The sequence below is a fragment of the Ovis aries genome, chromosome 1, assembly GCF_016772045.2.
Source record: "Ovis aries strain OAR_USU_Benz2616 breed Rambouillet chromosome 1, ARS-UI_Ramb_v3.0, whole genome shotgun sequence".
Classification (NCBI taxonomy): Eukaryota; Metazoa; Chordata; class Mammalia; order Artiodactyla; family Bovidae; genus Ovis; species Ovis aries.
Genome location: NC_056054.1, coordinates 266,829,275 through 266,846,618, shown reverse-complemented (window position 1 = coordinate 266,846,618; position 17,344 = coordinate 266,829,275). Strand labels below are relative to the sequence as shown.

At 49.7% G+C, this 17,344-nt stretch overlaps 1 protein-coding gene across 11 annotated transcripts in view; it reads right to left on the bottom strand.

Annotated features, from left to right (window-relative positions):
* The window catches only part of PCNT (pericentrin), a 106,580-nt gene that overhangs the window by 1,121 nt on the left and 88,115 nt on the right, over positions 1-17,344 (bottom strand). For 8 of the 11 annotated variants that reach the window (XM_060396101.1, XM_060396119.1, XM_042238013.2 and 5 more), the window contains 7 exons: positions 13,384-13,589; positions 12,533-12,635; positions 11,763-11,942; positions 5,489-5,587; positions 4,388-4,620; positions 2,623-2,699; positions 1,575-1,704 (listed from right to left, as the gene is read on the bottom strand). In XM_060396101.1, coding sequence (XP_060252084.1) covers positions 1,575-1,704; positions 2,623-2,699; positions 4,388-4,620; positions 5,489-5,587; positions 11,763-11,942; positions 12,533-12,635; positions 13,384-13,589 — 1,028 coding nt within the window. The remainder of the gene's footprint in view (positions 1-1,574; positions 1,705-2,622; positions 2,700-4,387; positions 4,621-5,488; positions 5,588-11,762; positions 11,943-12,532; positions 12,636-13,383; positions 13,590-17,344) is intronic. The other 3 variants (XM_060396120.1, XM_027961382.3, XM_060396128.1) reach the window with 2 other exon arrangements.

Below are 17,344 nucleotides of genomic sequence, written 5' to 3'. Positions count from 1 at the left end.
ACCAGGACTGCACACTAGTGGGAAACGGGGTAAATGATGTTATCTTCCCATCGTTTCTTCACCACAAAGGGAAAGTATGGCTTTAAAAACAGTGCTACACTGTCCTTTAGAAACTAACTTTTTTACAAGGTCTCCAAGTATAAGATGACTAAAAGCTATTGTGTATTATTATGTATTATTTAATTCAATAAATCTTCACACACAAGTTTCTACCTAGCATTCCACCCGGTTCAGCCCAGCATCCCTCATGTGGCTGCCTTTCCTCCTGACCTCCAGTGACCATGTCACGGCCCACTGCTGCTCCCAGGGCAGCGAGCATCTTACTCACCCGAGCACCATCCACACACAAGAGGCCTTGGCCACCACTTATTCTTTCAGAGGAGCACCAGCCTGGGCCCAGGGGGGCCACAGCCGTACTGAGAGTCCCTGCCCTCCTCGAACAGAACCAGGCTTTTGGGTCCTCACAGGCTCACGTGTCTGTACGCTCTGCCTCACTCTGGGGCCATGACTTTCAAAACACATTTCTCGGAGGGACTACATGCACTGGTAGGATATGCTCAGCAGAGACACACATGAGCAGAAACACAGCCTCTAGCACAGCAGGCTGCCCGTACTTGTGGGCCTGGCTCCTCCGGTCAGGGCAGTTATGCCCAAGATTGTCACACTCTTAACACACAGTTCAAATGGAGGCGTCATCACCAACCAGAGGCCATGAAGTGAGACAGCAAACATGTTTCATCCTGCTAGCTGGGGGCAGAGGTGGACGTGTTTGCTCTGAGAGCTCCTTTCTGAGTCCCAGGAAAGCACTCGCAGAGAAAGCAGATGACACACCTGCCCGGCCCCAGTGCAGGTCCAACACCACAGATACAAACTGAGCTTTTCTACCCGCTTCATGGGTAGGTTCAAAGGCAAAAGAATGAAATAAATGACTTGTTAAATCATACTTGAGCATTTGGATACAATTATTACTACTTATGTGTCAATCTGAAGTGGAAATGGAAATCACATCTCTCTCACATGCAGCGCTTGGCTGAGAAATCTCATGGTCAGGAAACTGGGGTGCAAATCATGAAGATGATCAAGGCCGCGCATGTGACCCCACGGCTGCAGCACTTCACAGTCTCACAGAATCACAGCTCCCACCACCCCAGCCACCAGGGAAACCTTTCCTCACTTGAATTTGTAAACGGGATTACACTCTACCATTTAACTACACAGCCTAATTGAAAACCCTATTCCCCCAAATAACTTACAGATGTTTAACATTATCACTCCAACATCTCACTTGCCAAGTAAGTCATAAGTATAAAGACATATTACACATGCAAAACCCCCAAATCCCAAAGAAAAGAGATTAAGTAAAGCTAACACCAAACCCTTCCATGTGTGTGAATGAGTGTGTGCATGTGTGTGGGGGTTCACGTGCCTGGGGGCCCTTCCACTGGAGGCGGACCCGGGCACCCACACAAATCTGCCCCGGAACACTTCTGTGCAAGGCCCCATTCTCTGCAGACTTGCCCCTGCCGACAGCTAGGACCCCGTAGTGGAAAAGCAGCTGAGACTCCTCCACTCACCTTTCCCTCCTGCGTGGGGATGCTTTTGACACAGGGTCCCTGGGCTGGCTGGAAGACACATCCCGGGTGGGTGGGGATTCACGGGTGACAGGTGGAGACTGCTGCCGCCGTGGTACCAGGAATCCTTCCCCTAGGAATAGTTAACAACAAAGGGATTAAGGAAAGAGAAAAAATGCATTTTAGTAAAGGCTCATCCACCAAAATTTAAAATTTACAAGCTTTTAAGAGCCTGCATGACAATTTCTAGACATTTAAAAAGTATTCGTTATAAGGACTGTATTAAAAAAACCTCAAGAAGGAAACTGAGTTTTGAGCACCTGCATTTTGCTCCTGCAAAGGCAGTCCCTGACCATCTGCATCTGGGTGGGCAGTATCCTGGAGGAGGGCTCAGCACCCCAATGGAGAGAGGAGGGCACTGAGTGGCCTGAAGTGGATCTCCCACACCCAGCTCTGAGGAGTGAGAGACGCAGAAACCCTGGAGGCCATCAGGTTCATCAGAGGCAGGGGGTGTGGGGAAACCTCCTGAAGAACCTTGAAGCCATCTGACTTCAAGATGTGAGGATTCACACGTGGAAGTCTAAGCTGACGGGCACCACTAGGGAAGCCCAGTGGCCATGTAGGGCACTGACCACTGCAGATGGCCCAGGTGGCTTGGCTACACCCGGGCCTGGCTGGTCAGATATGGTAGCAAACAACCGCAGACTGGACGGGACTGAAACAAAGGATGCAGCCATGCTCCCTGAGTGAAGTAGAACTTCACTCCATTTAAGGAATAGAAAGACTTTTTATTGAAAATAAACTATCAGTCAATACATTCAGCATTTCTGTATCCTTCAGTCATTGCTATGCTCCTCTGAACCGCTTTCTTCATAGATATTAACTATACAAATCTGTGTTTGTTGCCCAAATAAAAACCATTTTCCTTCTAAATCCCTGCACCTCCTGACAAGTGTACTGGCTGAGTCGCTGGTTTCTCACTATGCTTTGTGTCTTCCCACCTGGCACTGAGAAGGAACCCCGATACTGAAACATGTGGGGTCAGAGGTACCTGGGCGCAGCACTTGGCCTGGGGCTAGGGCTCCTCTGCCATCTACTTGTTGCCACTTCTTAACCAAAAAGCGTAATCTACAAAAAAGGAAGAAAAACACTGAAAACCAGAGCAAAGTCGGGGTGTAAATAACCAAGAACATTTAGCCCTGACCAGACCCTGTAGTCGGAGAAGGCAATGGCACCCCACTCCAGTACTCTTGCCTGGAAAATCCCACGGACAGAGGAGCCTGGTAGGCTACAGTCCATGGGGTTGTGAAGAGTCGGACATGACTGAGACTTCACTTTCACTTTCATGCACTGGAGAAGGAAATGGCAACCCACTCCAGTACTCTTGCCTGGAGAATCCCAGGGATGGGAGCCTGGTGGGCTGCCGTCTATGGGGTCGCACAGAGTCGGACACGACTGACGTGACTTAGCAGCAGCAGACCCTGTAGTGCGAGCACAGCCCCCACCCTGGCAGTACCTCCACAGGCCCCACCCTGCCCCTCCAATCACAGCCCCGCCCCCCAGCCCCACCCAGGCAGTCGCCAGCACCTTCCCAGGCCCCGCCCCACTCCCAGCCCTTCCAATCACAGCCCCGCCCCGCCCTGTGCTCCCAGCCCCGCTCTCAGTTCCTAGCCCCGCCAGCTTGAGGTCTGTCTGGGTCGATGGCCTCTTGCTCTCTATGCATCGCTCCATTCATGGGGACCAGAGGTGAAGCAGTGTGGGGGCTCCGAGACCCTTCTCCTCGATGACCCCTGGCAGCGCCCCGATAGCACTGCTGCTGCTGGGTCCCAAGGCTGCGAAGCACCGCTGTGTACTGACCAGAAGACGGACCATCTGGCCACCCCCACCCACATGTGACCTTCTTCCTGGCCCAGGGTAGGCTCTCCAAAACTACATGACAGATGGGTTTCAGAGTGACAGTCAGGTGGGTGGACGGTCTGCCCTCAGAAGAACGCAGAGGGAAGTGCCCACCCCCACGGGGGGCTCCTAGTAGGTGTGCAGCTGAACCAGCTGGGGCGCTGCATCTCGAGGGCCTTGGGACCCCCTGACCTTCGCATACAGTCCAGGAAAGAGCCAGGGTGCCCCGCTCACCCCATGGCACCTGTTCTTGCTGACAGGTGAGTATGGCCTGGAAGAGGCACCTCCGTGGGCAACACAGAGCAGACACAGATGTACAGTTCTTAGTAGAACAGACGTTTTTAGAGATAGAGCAGATATTAAAATTATAAAACGAAATAGATTTTCATCACTGTTAATTGTGAAACAGTCAAAATTTCTTGTCGTCACACCAGGGAGTCCACCTCACTCCAAAAGTGCCTCCTGCACACACACTGGAGGCTGGGCAGGGCCAGGCAGGTGGACACTCAGAGGCAGGGGCACCCCCTGCCCACAGCGCAGGCTCAGAGCTTGTCTACAGGGAGGGCTGGAACATGCCACCTGGGGGCAGGGGGAGGGCATGTCTTCCTGTGCACATGTCGACCTTCATGTAACACAGATTTGACTAAAATATAAGAAACTGAAATGTAAAGAAGCAAAATACAGTTTTAACCATGATCAGACTGTCGTCACAAGAGCCCCGTTAAGAGGAAGGCTTAGTTTTATAATAAAAAGGCAGCCTTATACACTTCTGTCTCAGAAGGTGTAGCTCTGCACAGAGTGGTTTCCAGAAGATAAAGGTCGTTTACATTTTAAGGCCTCAAATGTCATTCATCTTAAACGAGGAAACAACTGTAGAGTTTAAAAGACCGAAGGACCTCACACCAGCAGACAGGCAGTACCTTAGGACGGCGATCACCACCCTGACGGCCGTGCGGAACCTGGTGAAGGGGCGGGACTCCGTTGCCTTCTTGTCTGCTTTGGAAGGGAACACCCCCAAGTGGGCGATCATGGACAGGGTTTCCTGTTCAGAGTCCTGGAAGCCACCGATGAGCAGCAGAAGGTACTTCTTCTGATAAATCAGGGCTTTTCTAAAGCTCTCTGCTCTCAAATAACGCAGGTACAACTTTTCCATCTAAAAGGAAAAAAACAGTGAAACTTGGTCACAGGACAAAGACATCCTCCTCAGAAGTCTCCACAGCAGAGCTGTTGCACCAAGTGCTTTAGAAGAACCAGACTTTCTCCTCAGAAATTATCACAGGGTTTGGCTCCCATGACATCTGTGACCAGAACCAACCTTGCTGTTCAGAGTTCCATCTGGTTTATCAGACAAAACGCAGAGCAGATGTTGCTTTGCCAGCACTGGAGGAGCCCAAGGGCCCCAGGAATCAACCACCGAGCGTGGGCCAGACTAGGGGCAGGTGGAGCTCCGCTCCCAGGCCCGCAGGCATCCAGGGAGGGGAGGCTGCGGGAATCCTGAGGTCACAGGCAGAAGTCGGCATCCTATCCTGACGGGGCTTCCCTCAAGAGGCCCCCTTGGGCCTCATGGTCAGAAATGCTGCGTGAACTGCAGGCCAAGGGTTTTCTCAGGCTGCAGACACGATGCCCTGAGATTCAAGGCATCAGGGGTTTCACCCCAACCCAGGATCTTAAGAGGCACCACAGGTGGAGCCTGGAGGCTCTGTAAAGCGGTAAGAACACTCCGCATGACACTGGCGTGGGAAATACATGTTGTCTTACACATGTGGTCTTATACTCATCAAACCCACAGCAAGTATAGCCCCAAGAGTGGCCCCCACGTGATGACAACGTGGGTCTATCAACTGCAACACATGCTCCATCTCGGGCAAGTGGATAGTGTTTGGGGGCTGGGGGTGGGAAATCTCCGTAATTTCCCTTCAATGCTGTCGTGAACTTAAAACGTGCCTAAAAACATGAACAAGTCAGAAGCGGCCAGGAGATGGCGTCCCCACACTTAACACTGCCCGCGGGCTCGCGCTCACCTTGGCACTGCAGGCACCGGCGTCCAGTGCTGGGTCTGGGTGTCGTGCTGAGCCTGGTGAGACCGTCTTGTCCTGCTTCCAGGCAGACCTGTCTGACCTCTGCAAGGACCACAGATGGTGTGTCTACACAGTCATTCTCCTGGCAGAGCATCTCGAGAAAAGTGTCTGACAGCACAGTGGGGACTGCTCCCAGCCCCAAGCCATCCCCCACACATGCCCTCTGGACACGGCGGGGCTGGGGAAGGTGCCGGCCACCTGGGTCCCACTTCAGCCTCTTGTCAGTGGTGCCCAAACTGTTACGTGATTATTAACAGACCATTAACACTCAGAGGTGGTTATGACCCACCATTTACTGAAGTATGATTGCACAAAAGGTACATCTTTATTTAACAAACCCTCAACATTTGAGAATTCAAAGCTTTAAGCCTACTAGATACTCTCATTCTCCCTGGAAAGGCCAACTCCCAGCAGATGCAGACAGTTGGCTCTGTTCCAGTCCTGTGGAACCACACACCCTGGACACCTCAGGGGCCATGCCGTGAAGAGGGGACATCGTGAAGATGGGATCCCATATTGGCGGCACGGCCTGACACCTTGCTGTGCCAAGCACCCCGCAGCTCCAGAGGGGACACATAAACAGAAGGAGGACCGTGCAGGGAGGGTCAAGGCTGCCACCCACAACAGACAACCAGGAGCTGCCTGTTGCCCAGGGTCATATGATCAGTGGCCTTCAAGGCAGCCTGGCCATGGCCCACCATGCAGGGCAGTACCAGGAGGAGGCAGGTGCTGAGCTGTGCCACCTCCCTGCTGGGCAGAAGGCAGAGACCACACTCAAGGTTCTAACACAACCTGGCCTCCCTGGAAGGAGACACTTCAGGGACAGAGGCCACCTTGACAGGAAGGAGACGCCCATGTCAGTTTGCCCCCAGCCACCTCTGACTCATTCATTCCTTTAATTTCCTGATTGGCTAACTTCCACAGGAGAGACAAAAGCATCCCAGGAGACCATGCCTTTAGTCCACCCAGGGTGCTCTGAATAAGAAGCCTCACAACACACTCCAAGCAGTAGCCAGAGGGGCAGAGAGCCAGGCACTCTGCCTACGGCAGCCCTCGCCTTATAACCCCTCCTGCCAAGAAGCAGAGCCGTGGGTCTGCTTGTGGGTGGGCCCCACGTCACAAGCACAGAGGGCTCTGCCTTCCACAGAGCTTCACACCAACAGAGTGGAACTGGACAGAACTGAAAGATAGACTCCACGCCGCCAGGACTTGCCCAACCTCGACAAGACACTCTGCCCGGCAGCACCAGAAATAAGCATGCACATCATTAAAACCTTCCTAAAGAGAAGACACTAGGCACAGACGATGCATTTAACCAACATTTAAAGAAGAAAAAACCACCAGCTCTGCATACTCTCTTCCAGAAACAAGAGGAGGGAGAATGTCCCAGCTCGTTAATAAGGCCCAAACCAGAGACAACAAAAAACCTGTCCAGATTAATATCCCTCCTGAAATCAGACACAGAAACGCACAACATGTAAGCAAACAGACGCAGCAGCACATGGAGAGAAACATACATCGTGACCCGGTCGGGTTTTCCTGGAACAAGGAGAGAGTCCACACTCAACAGTCAATGGACTTCACCATATTAAGAGACTGAACAAGACCAAACCATCCCACCAACAGGAGAAGAAAAGGCACGACAGAGTCGGACATCCACTCATGGCAAAAGTCCCAGCAAACCAGGAACTGGAGGGAGCCTCTTCAAACTGACCCAGGGCATCGTCCTCCACGGGAAAGCAGGCTCCACCTGGGATGGGATGGGGCTGGGTGTCCTCTCCAGGCTGGCAGGGGGCAAGGACAGGAAATCACAGCCATGCCAAGAAGAAAGAAGGAAACAGCCCCCATGCGCATATGGCAAGATCGCCCAGGTAGAAGATCCGACAGAGAGGCTCCTGGGCCCAAAAAGTAAGGCTTGGAAGACTGTAGGACATGAGGCAGGTCTGTGAACATCAGTCACGCTTCTACACACCAGCCACGAACACCCGGAAAACAGAAAGCCTGAAAAGTGCCATGTACAACAGCCTGCTGAAAATGAGCTCTTTACATAAAAACCTGCCCTAGTGTGTACAGGATCTGCAGGCTGATGGCTACAACACATTTAGGAAAAGAATTTTAAAAGACCTGAATGCACAGACATGAAAGTACACAGACGGGAAGGTTCAAGACAGTTCAAGTACAATTACAGATGTCAATTCTGCCCAAATGTTTAATAAAAAATTTGCTTCATAATTCACAAAATATAAAATTTACCCTTTTAAAGGGAGAAACTGAACTGGCGCCAGCAGTAAAGAACCCGGCTGCCAATGCAAGAGATCTAAGAGACACAGGTCCGATCCCCAGGTTGGGAAGATGCTCTGGACGAGGCATGGCCACCCACTCCAGTGTTCTTGCCTGGAGAATCCCATGGACAGAGGAGCCTGTCGGGATACAGTCCATGGGGTCACAAAGAGTCAGACATGACTGAAGCGACTTAGCATGCAAAGTGTGAAACTGAACTGGCTCTGGTGTATTCCTCAGGTTGTGCAACCATCTCTGCTTCCCAGTTTCATCACCCAGAGCCGTGTGCCCTCAGCACTCACTCCCCACTGCCTCCCTCCAGCAACTAACAGCCTACGATCCTGCCCCTGTGACTGTCTGTTCTGGGCATTTCATACCAATGGAGCCTACACATTATTGTCATCTCTGGGAACTGGCTTCTTTCACCTTTCATAATGTTTCAAAGCTTACCCACACTGTAGCACTCACCAGTCCTTTATTCCTATTTATTGCCAAATAATACTCCATTTATAGATATGTGTTGTGTGCTGTCCTTAGTCGCTCAGTTGTGTCGAACTCTTTGCGACCCCATGGACTGCAGCCCGCTAGGCTCCTCTGTCCATGGGGATTCCCAGGCAAGAATACTGAAATGAATTGCCATGCCCTCTTCCAGGGGATCTTCCCAACCCAGGGATCAAACCCAGGTCTCCTGCACTGCAGGCAGATTCTTTACCATCCGAGCCACAACAGAAGCCCAAGAATACTGGAGTGGGTAGCCAATCCCTTCTTTAGGGAATCTTCCCAACCCAGGAATTGAACCAGGGTCTCCTGCATTACAGGTGGATTTTTTAATCAGTGAGCTACCAGGGAAGCCCCCATTTACTGATATACCACATTTTACTCACACATTTATCAATTAATGAGCTTTTGGATTATTCCCACATTTGGAAGGATGAATAATGGCAATAAGAAAGCCTGTGCACAAGTTTCCATGTGGACATATTTGTATTTTCATTTCTCCTGAGGGAAGCCCTAGAGGCAAGAAGACAGCAGCCTCATCTGTTTCGAGGAACTTCTCGGCTGTTTTCCAAAGTGGATGTACCATTTACCTTTCTAATTCTTCCCACATTGATGTACAGAATGCAACACCAGTCAAAACAACCAGCAAGATTCTAAAACTTATATGGAAGAACAGAGGAACTAGCCTAACCAAGTCATTTGAAAAAGAGGAAACAAATGGAGCATTCCACCACCTGGCCATGATACCAGTCAGTTCAGTCCAGTCGCTCAGTTGTGTCCAACTCTTTGTGACCCCATGGCACGCAACAGGCTTCCCTGTCCATCACCAACTCATGGAGCTTGCTCAAACTTATGTCCATCGAGTCAGTGATGCCATCCAACCCTCTCATCCTCTGTTATCCCCTTCTCCTCCTGCCTTCCATCTTCCCCAGCACCAGGGTCTTTTCCAATGAGTCAGTTCTTCACATCAGGTGGCCATTTAGGATTGACTGGTTGGATCTCCTTGCAATCCGAGGGACTCTCAAGAGTCTTCTCCAACACCACAGTTCAAAAGCATCAATTCTTTAGCACTCAGCTTTCTTTATGGTCCAACTCTCACATCCATACATACTACAGGAAAAACCATAGCTTTGACTAGATGGACCTTTGTTGGCAAAATAATGTCTCTGCTTTTCAATATACTGTCTAGGTTGGTCATAGTTTTTCTTCCAAAGAACAAGCATCTTTTAATTTCATGGCTGCAGTCACTATCTGCAGTGACTTTGGAGTCCCCCATGCAAGGAGATCCAACCAGTCCATTCTAAAAGAGATCAGTCCTGGGTGTTCATTGGAAAGACTGATGCTGAAGCTGAAACTCCAATACTTTGGCCACCTGATGTGAAGACTTGACTCATTGGAAAAGACCCTGATGCCGGGAGGGATTGGGGGCAGGAGGAGAAGGGGACGACAGAGGATGAGATGGCTGGATGGCATCACTGACTCAATGGACATGAGTTTGAGTGAACTCTGGGAGTTGGTGATGAACAGGGAGGCCTGGCGTGCTGCAATTCATGGGGTCGCAAACAGTCGGACACGACTGAGCGACTGAACTGAAAATAAAGTCTCACACTGTTTCCATTGTTTCTCCATCTTTTTGCCATGAAGTGATGGGACCAGATGCCACGATCTTAATTTTCTGAATGTTGAGTTTTAAGCCAGCTTTTTCACTCTCCTCTTTCATTTTCATCAAGAGGCTCTTTAGTTCCTCTTCACTTTCTGCCATAAGGGTGGTATCATCTGCATATCTGAAGTTATTGATATTTCTCCCTGCAATCTTGATTCCAGCTTGTGCGTCATCCAGCCCGGTATTTTGCATGATGTACTCTGCATGCAAATAAGCGGGGTGACAACATAAAGCCTCAACGTACTCCTTTCCCAATTTGGAACAAGTCTGTTGTCCAATGTCCAGTTCTAACTGTTGCTTCCTGACCAGCATAGATTTCTCAGGAGGCAGGTAAGGTGGACTGGTATTCCTAGCTCTTTAAGAATTTTCTACAGTTTGTTGTGATCCACACAGTCAAAGGCTTTGGTGTAGCCAATAAAATACAAGCAGATTTTTTTTTGGAATTCTCTTGCTTTTTCTATGATCCAACGATGTTGGCAGTTTGAGCTTTGGTTCCTCTGCCTTCTCTACATAATATAAATCTATGTTAATTAGGCAGCTCATGAAGAACAAACATATAGACCACTGGGACAGAACCAAGAATCCAGACATAAAGACACAAATATTGTTGGATGACTTTGGACACAGGTACAAGGACAACTCAGGCAGAAAGGAGAATCTTGTCGACAGAGTGTGTGGGAGTCTCAGATATCAACAGGTGTAAAACAGGCCTCTACCTACCCTCAAACCAAAACAAAACGAACTGCAAACAGATCATGGACCTAAACATAAAAAGAACAAGTCTACGACTCTTGGCAGGACCGACACGAGAACAAACTGATAGAGGACTGCATCAAAACTAAAGGCTTCTGTTCTGCAAAGGACACAACACAGGAGAACAAACTCAGATGGGGAGAAAATATGTGCAAATTATATTTCTGAAAAAGGAGCTATATCCAGACCATATAAAGAACTCTCAAAACTCAACAATAAGAAAACAAATGATCCAACTGAAGAAGAGGCAAAAGACTTTAATGGACACTTCTCCAAAGAAGATCCTCAGACACCATGTCACATCTATCAGCACTCTGCCGAGATGACAGGTAAAACACTAAACGCAAAGATGCAGAGAAGCTGGAACCCTCACTGAAATGCAGCTGTTCTGGAAAGCTCTGGACAGTGAACACACAGTGACCACTGGACACAGCAATGCCCCAGCTGGGTATTTACACAGAGAAAGGAATCTGTGCCCACACTCATAAGCTGAGACATGTTTGTGCCAGGCAGAGCTGCTCAATAATGGATGGGACTGAGCTGTGGACACTCCACCTGATGGACCTCCAGTGCTTTCCAGAAGAAGCGAACGGCCCCTCAAAGGCCCCAGCCTCGTGATCCCACTTAGAGACGTCCATCACACTACTAAGGCAGAGTTAACCGAAGGTAAATTTTAAAATAATTTGGAAACATTTCCATTGTTGTTTTTTTTTTTGAAGTAATAAAAGCAAATTGCCCACAGGAAACCTAAATACAAAAAAGAAAAAAAAACAAGGCATTCCTGAGAAAGCGTCTATCAAATGACACAACCAGGAAAATTATCTATTATTTTCACTAGACTAAAGTCAAATAAAACGCTAATAAAATTCATCCAATTATTCAATTCTTGGTCAAAATTTCTTTCCATGAGCAGATACCAGACGCCATCTCCTGAGGAGGGTCACGTGGGTGTTCACACATCACTGTCTGTGCACAGAGCCAGCGTGCTGGGCTGCCGAGGCCTCCAGGGCCCCTGGAGCGTACCTTGCGAGTGCAGCCCTCCTGCAAGGTCCTCGGGGCCCGGTGTGTCCTCTCCAGCCGAGATAAGGCCTTGCACAGCTCCGCCTTCTCCCGCGTCACTGTGCTGAGTGCTCTGCTCAGCGACTCGTTGTCCTTCAGCAGGACGTCCACCAGCTGGATCTGCAGCTCCGCCGCTGTTTTCTTCTTGAGGAGAAAACAAGATCAGCATCTGAAAGTGTTTAGTTAAAAGGCATGCGTGCTACTCGTGGCTTGCACTGCTGGCTATTTCCAGGGATTTTAACTTTAAACATATTTGCGTTTGGTGGCAAGCCTAAGGGGCTGGGCAGAGGGCATCAAGTCACATTCTTTTGGGCATCAGCCCAGGAAGCGTGTTAGGAAACACAACCGGCTCCGACAGCGCCTTTGTCAGGGGTGGCGCATGAAGGGCAGTGGGAAGAGCGTGCTCATCCCCAAGGGCCCCCCAGGACAGGCTCATTCTTTCCAGGCCAGTGGGCATGACAGGTCAGCCCTCCTGCTGCCTACACTGTCCTACCTGTCCCAGAACTCTGTCAGGAATTCAGAGCAGCAGTCAGGACTCCTGAAGGGTCCCCTACAGAGCCAATGGGCAGCTTGATTTCAGCCCAGGGTCGCAGCACAAGTGCAGGGCCATCAGCCACAGAGCAGGACAGACCAGGGCCACCGTGGGCACCATGGACAGTGCCCTCAGCCAACCATAAAACAGGCTGATGGGGGTAGGCAGGACTGGTCACAGTGAACAAGAAAGCTGGCCTCACCCGGCAGGAGCTGGACGTGCCCAATTCAGACTTCAGTGTCTCCAGTGTGTGCAGCAAAGACGCCACTGCCTTCTCGTTTGACGACGTCCAATCACTGATCGTCCTGGAGAAGAACACAGACACTTAGCAGGTGCACACGACTCCCAGTGGCAGACACCCAAAGCTAGGCAGGTACTCCGCACAGCACCCAGGGAGCTCTGCAGTGACTGTGGCAGCCAGGATACTATGCGGCGTGGGCAGTCTGTGAAGCCAGAAACCTCCGGTCACTGACCACTGACCTCTGAGGCTCCCTCAGTGTGTCCTTCTCCCTCTGCTGCTCTCTGCTGGGACTCTGGGCTATTCAGAGATGGTCAGCTATTCTAAGCGAGACTTCTCTGCTCCAATAACTAAACTCAATTACAGGACAGGGGCTGTAGTGGCTGAGCTTTTGTGTGCTCAGAAAAGGGCAAATAAATGCTCTTTCCCACCAAACAGCAGGGTCTCAGGTCCTCGACAAGGCAGAGGCATCCCAGTCCCAGGTGTAGCGGCCCCAGGGCCTCAGGCAAGACAGACCATGCACAGACACAGGGCACCACCCACCCCGGAGCCCTGGGCTTGGGCCGGACCCTCTGGGCGGGAAGTGCTTGTAAAGGGGCATGGAGAGACCCAATCGTCTGTCATGTTAGATGGCAAACCCATATCTTGTGGTCATCTTTCAAGAGAACACTGTGGATGAATTTATCCACACACGTGGGATGAGAAAGAGTCTGTCTCATTAAAACCTGGACCTCAATCAAAGGCACGCCCCAAATGCAGGATTTTCTTGGCACCACAGGTGCTAGGCAGCAGGGGGTGGGCCCTGAGCCACTTACCTGTCCACTGTCTGGTTGATGAAGCTGGTGAGAAGCCCCGCGGCGCAGAGCAGCTGCTGCCGCACCTTCTCCAGGCCCCGCTGCTGCTCACGGAGGCGCTCTGGCTCCGCACTTGGCAGTGCCACCCGCGCCTGCAGCTCCTGCACGGTCCGTTGCAGCTGCTGGATCTTGTGCTCATCCCGCTGGCGCTGCAGCTCCAGCTCCCGCTGTGGGCGAGGAAGCAACCTCACACATGGCCCAGGGCAGAGACGGGGCCCAGGGTGCAGCGGGGAGGCTGCCCTCCCGGCCCGAACCAACCAGGACGTGCTCTAGGCAGAGACTCTGGGCACCACGCTAAGTCGGGGGAGGAGTCAGGGGATGATGGCCCTGCCCCAGACAAGCTGCATGGCAGGCCTCGAGGACCCAGACAGGGCCCAGGATGGGACGCACATGGGAGTGATGGTAGGGGGGGAACCACAGCCGGAGCACCCCTCTGCAGGTGCCCCAGCAACAAGAGGCTGGGCTGGGTCATGAGGCTCTCTGCCACCTCCCTTGTGACCTGCCCTCCACTGTGGAGGAACCAGGCCACTTCCTGCCTGGTGCCCGGGACCAGGGCCCAAGGGAGGAATCATAGGGAGGCGGGCTCCAGGGAACCAAAGACAGCCAGGCAGGACCAGACAGGACCGGGCAGGACTGGACAGGACCAAGCAGAGAAGGTGCAGGCCTAGCCCGCCCCAACTCAGGCCAGCACATGGGCTGGGCCTATTTTCTACCCAGCACCTCCCGATCCCTCCCCAGCATCACCTCCTCAGGAAACTGCAGTCTTTATTGATTTTCCAAATGAGGAAAAAGGAACATAACCGAGGGACCTGCTGATTTGTTTTAAAAAAAAAAAAAAAGAAAGAAATTGGCCCTGAAGTAACTATAAGAAGCCTGGGCCATTATGGCCAGAAAAAGACCTCATAATCTGGATCAAGTTAACTGCCTGAAGTAAAAATAACACCAAAACGACAACATAGTTCTTAATAAAAAAATACATATCAAGGTACATTGTAAAGGACAGTTAATAATTTAACTTGGAAAACACTTTGTATTTATTAAGTAACTATGTTATCATATGTTAAAAAAAATTAATCAAAGGAAAAAAATAAAGAGATTTAGCAGAAGTCTCTGGATAAGGTTTGGGAAGCCCCGTGAGAAACACGTGAAGATGACAAATCCCTCTTCCTGGGGAGACAGACCCCACATGCACAAAACCTGGAACTCGTTCTGGGGGCCCCGAATGACCAAAGCCCAACCCAGGGCCGTGACTTCAGCTCCTCCATCAGGAAACCTCCTGGCCAGGCTCTGCTCTCTGCCACAGCCCCAGATGACCCCTCCACTGCCAAGACCTCTAATGATGAAACATGACTAAGTTCAAGGCTTTCTAACCCCACAAGAAACACTACGCATTACTCACACACAACACACGTGAACCTGGAAACCACCACAGCGGGGCCAGACACAGAAGGCTACACATCAAATGATTCACTGATATGAACCGTCTAGAAGGGGCGCAAAGTCAGTCAGCAGGTGCCGGGGCTGGGTGCAGGTTCATCCTGGGAGATGAACATGTGCTAAAATCGAGTGAGTGATGGCTGCACAACTTCTGAACATACTAAAATTGCTGAACTGTGCAATTTAAATCGGTGAACTCAATAGTATGTGACTATCTCACTAGTATTTATTTTTAGACCATTTAATGGCAGGCTAACCACTAAAGAGACCAGGCCATTGGTTTTCCTTGTGCATTTTAAAACCTTTTTCAGTTCAGTTCAGTAGCTCAGTCGTGTCCGACTCTTTGCGACCCCATGAACTGCAGCACGCCAGCCCTCCCTGTCCATCACCAACTCCCAGAGTTCACTCAAACTCATGTCCATCAAGTCGGTGATGCCATCCAGCCATCTCATCCTCTGTCATCCCCTTCTCCTCCTGCCCCCAATCCCTCCCAGCATCAGGGTCTTCTCCAAAGCATTAACTCTTCGCATGAGGTGGCCAAAGTACTGGAGTTTCAGCTTCAACATCAGTCCTTCCAATGAACACCGAGGACTGATTTCCTTTAGGATGGACTGGTTGGATCTCCTTGCAGTCCAAGGGACTCTCAAGAGTCTTCTCCAACACCACAGTTCAAAAGCATCAGTTCTTCGGCACTCAGCCTTCTTCACAGTCCAACTCTCACATCCATACATGACCACAGGAAAAACCATAGCCTTGACTAAACGCACCTTTGTTGGCAAAGTAATGTCTCTGCTTTTGAATATGCTATCTAGGTTGGTCATAACCCTCCTTCCAAGGAATAAGCATCTTTTAATTTCATGGCTGCAGTCACCATCTGCAGTGATTTTGGAGCCCCCCAAAATAAAGTCTGACACTGTTTCCCCATCTATTTCCCATGAAATGATGGGACCGGATGCCATGATCTTTGTTTTCTGAATGTTGAGCTTTAAGCCAACTTTTTCACTCTCCTCTTTCACTTTCATCAAGAGGCTTTTTAGCTCCTCTTCACTTTCTGCCATAAGGGTGGTGTTATCTGCATATCTGAGGTTATTGATATTTCTCCCAGCAATCTTGATTCCAGCTTGTGCTTCTTCCAGCCCAGTGTTTCTCATGACGTACTCTGCATAGAAGTTAAATAAGCAGGGTGACAATATACAGCCTTGATGTGCTCCTTTTCCTATTTGGAACCAGTCTGTTGTTCCATGTCCAGTTCTAACTGTTGCTTCCTGACCTGCATACAGGTTTCTCAAGAGACAGGTCAGATGGTCTGGTACTCCCATTTCTGTGGAAATTTAAGAATTTTCCACAGTTTGTTGTGATCCACACAGTCGAAGGCTTTGGCATAGTCAATAATGCAGAAATAGATGTTTCTCTGGAACTCTCTTGCTTTTCAATGATCCAGCAGATGTTGGCAATTTGATCTCTGGTTTCTCTGCCTTTTGTAAAACCAGCTTGAACATCTGGAAGTTCACGGTTCACGTATTGCTGAAGCCTGGTTTGGAGAATTTTGGGCATTACTTTACTAGTGTGTGACATGAGTGCAATTGTGCAGTAGTTTGAGCATTCTTAGAATTTGACAAAACACAAAGATAGAAATAATAAAGGTAATTTTTTCAACATTTAAAAAAATATTTTTTAAAAGAACAAAATAAAAGTGAATTCATGAGAAAACACAGAATATAACATCCTCAGAAACAAATACTTTTGGTTGACATATAATGTATCTAAAATTAAGATCCATCGAAAAGATAAAGAAGGGAACACTTCCAAATCCACTCTGCACATCCAAGACCTTCCTGATACCAGAACCAAAAAGACAAGAAAACTATAGAACAATATTGCTCATAAATATAAATGCAAAATCCTTAGCAAAATACTAGCAAACTGAATTCAGCACTAATTTAAAAAGAATTATACACTAAATTCTTTACTGTCTAAGCCACCAGGGTAAAGAATCCACCTGCAATGTGGGAGACCTGGGTTTGACCCCTGGGCTGGGAAGATCCCCAGAAGGAGGGCATGGCAACCCACTCCAGTATTCTTGCCTAGAGTCCAAAAGGTTGCAGAGAGTCAGACATGACTGAACAACTAAGCACTGCACAAATTCAAGAGGAATGCAGCCCAAGAGGGCCAGGACGGCTGAATATATGAAAATCCATCAATTCAGAAGCACAACAGAAGCACAAAATCTCAGAAGACTGTGAAAGAGCACCTCCAATACTCTCAATATTAAACTAGAAAAGACTGAATAAACTAGAAATGGAAGGGACCTTCCTCTGATAAGGGGCAGTGACAAAAATCAAACAACTACCATCATAGTCAGTGGTAAAAGACGGACTGCTCCCCCGAGATCGGCAATGGGGCTGGACCCGTGCCCTCACGCCTGCTTCAGCACTCTTGTAGGTTCTGGCCAGGGCAATCAGGCAAAGAGAAGAGAGAAGGCTTC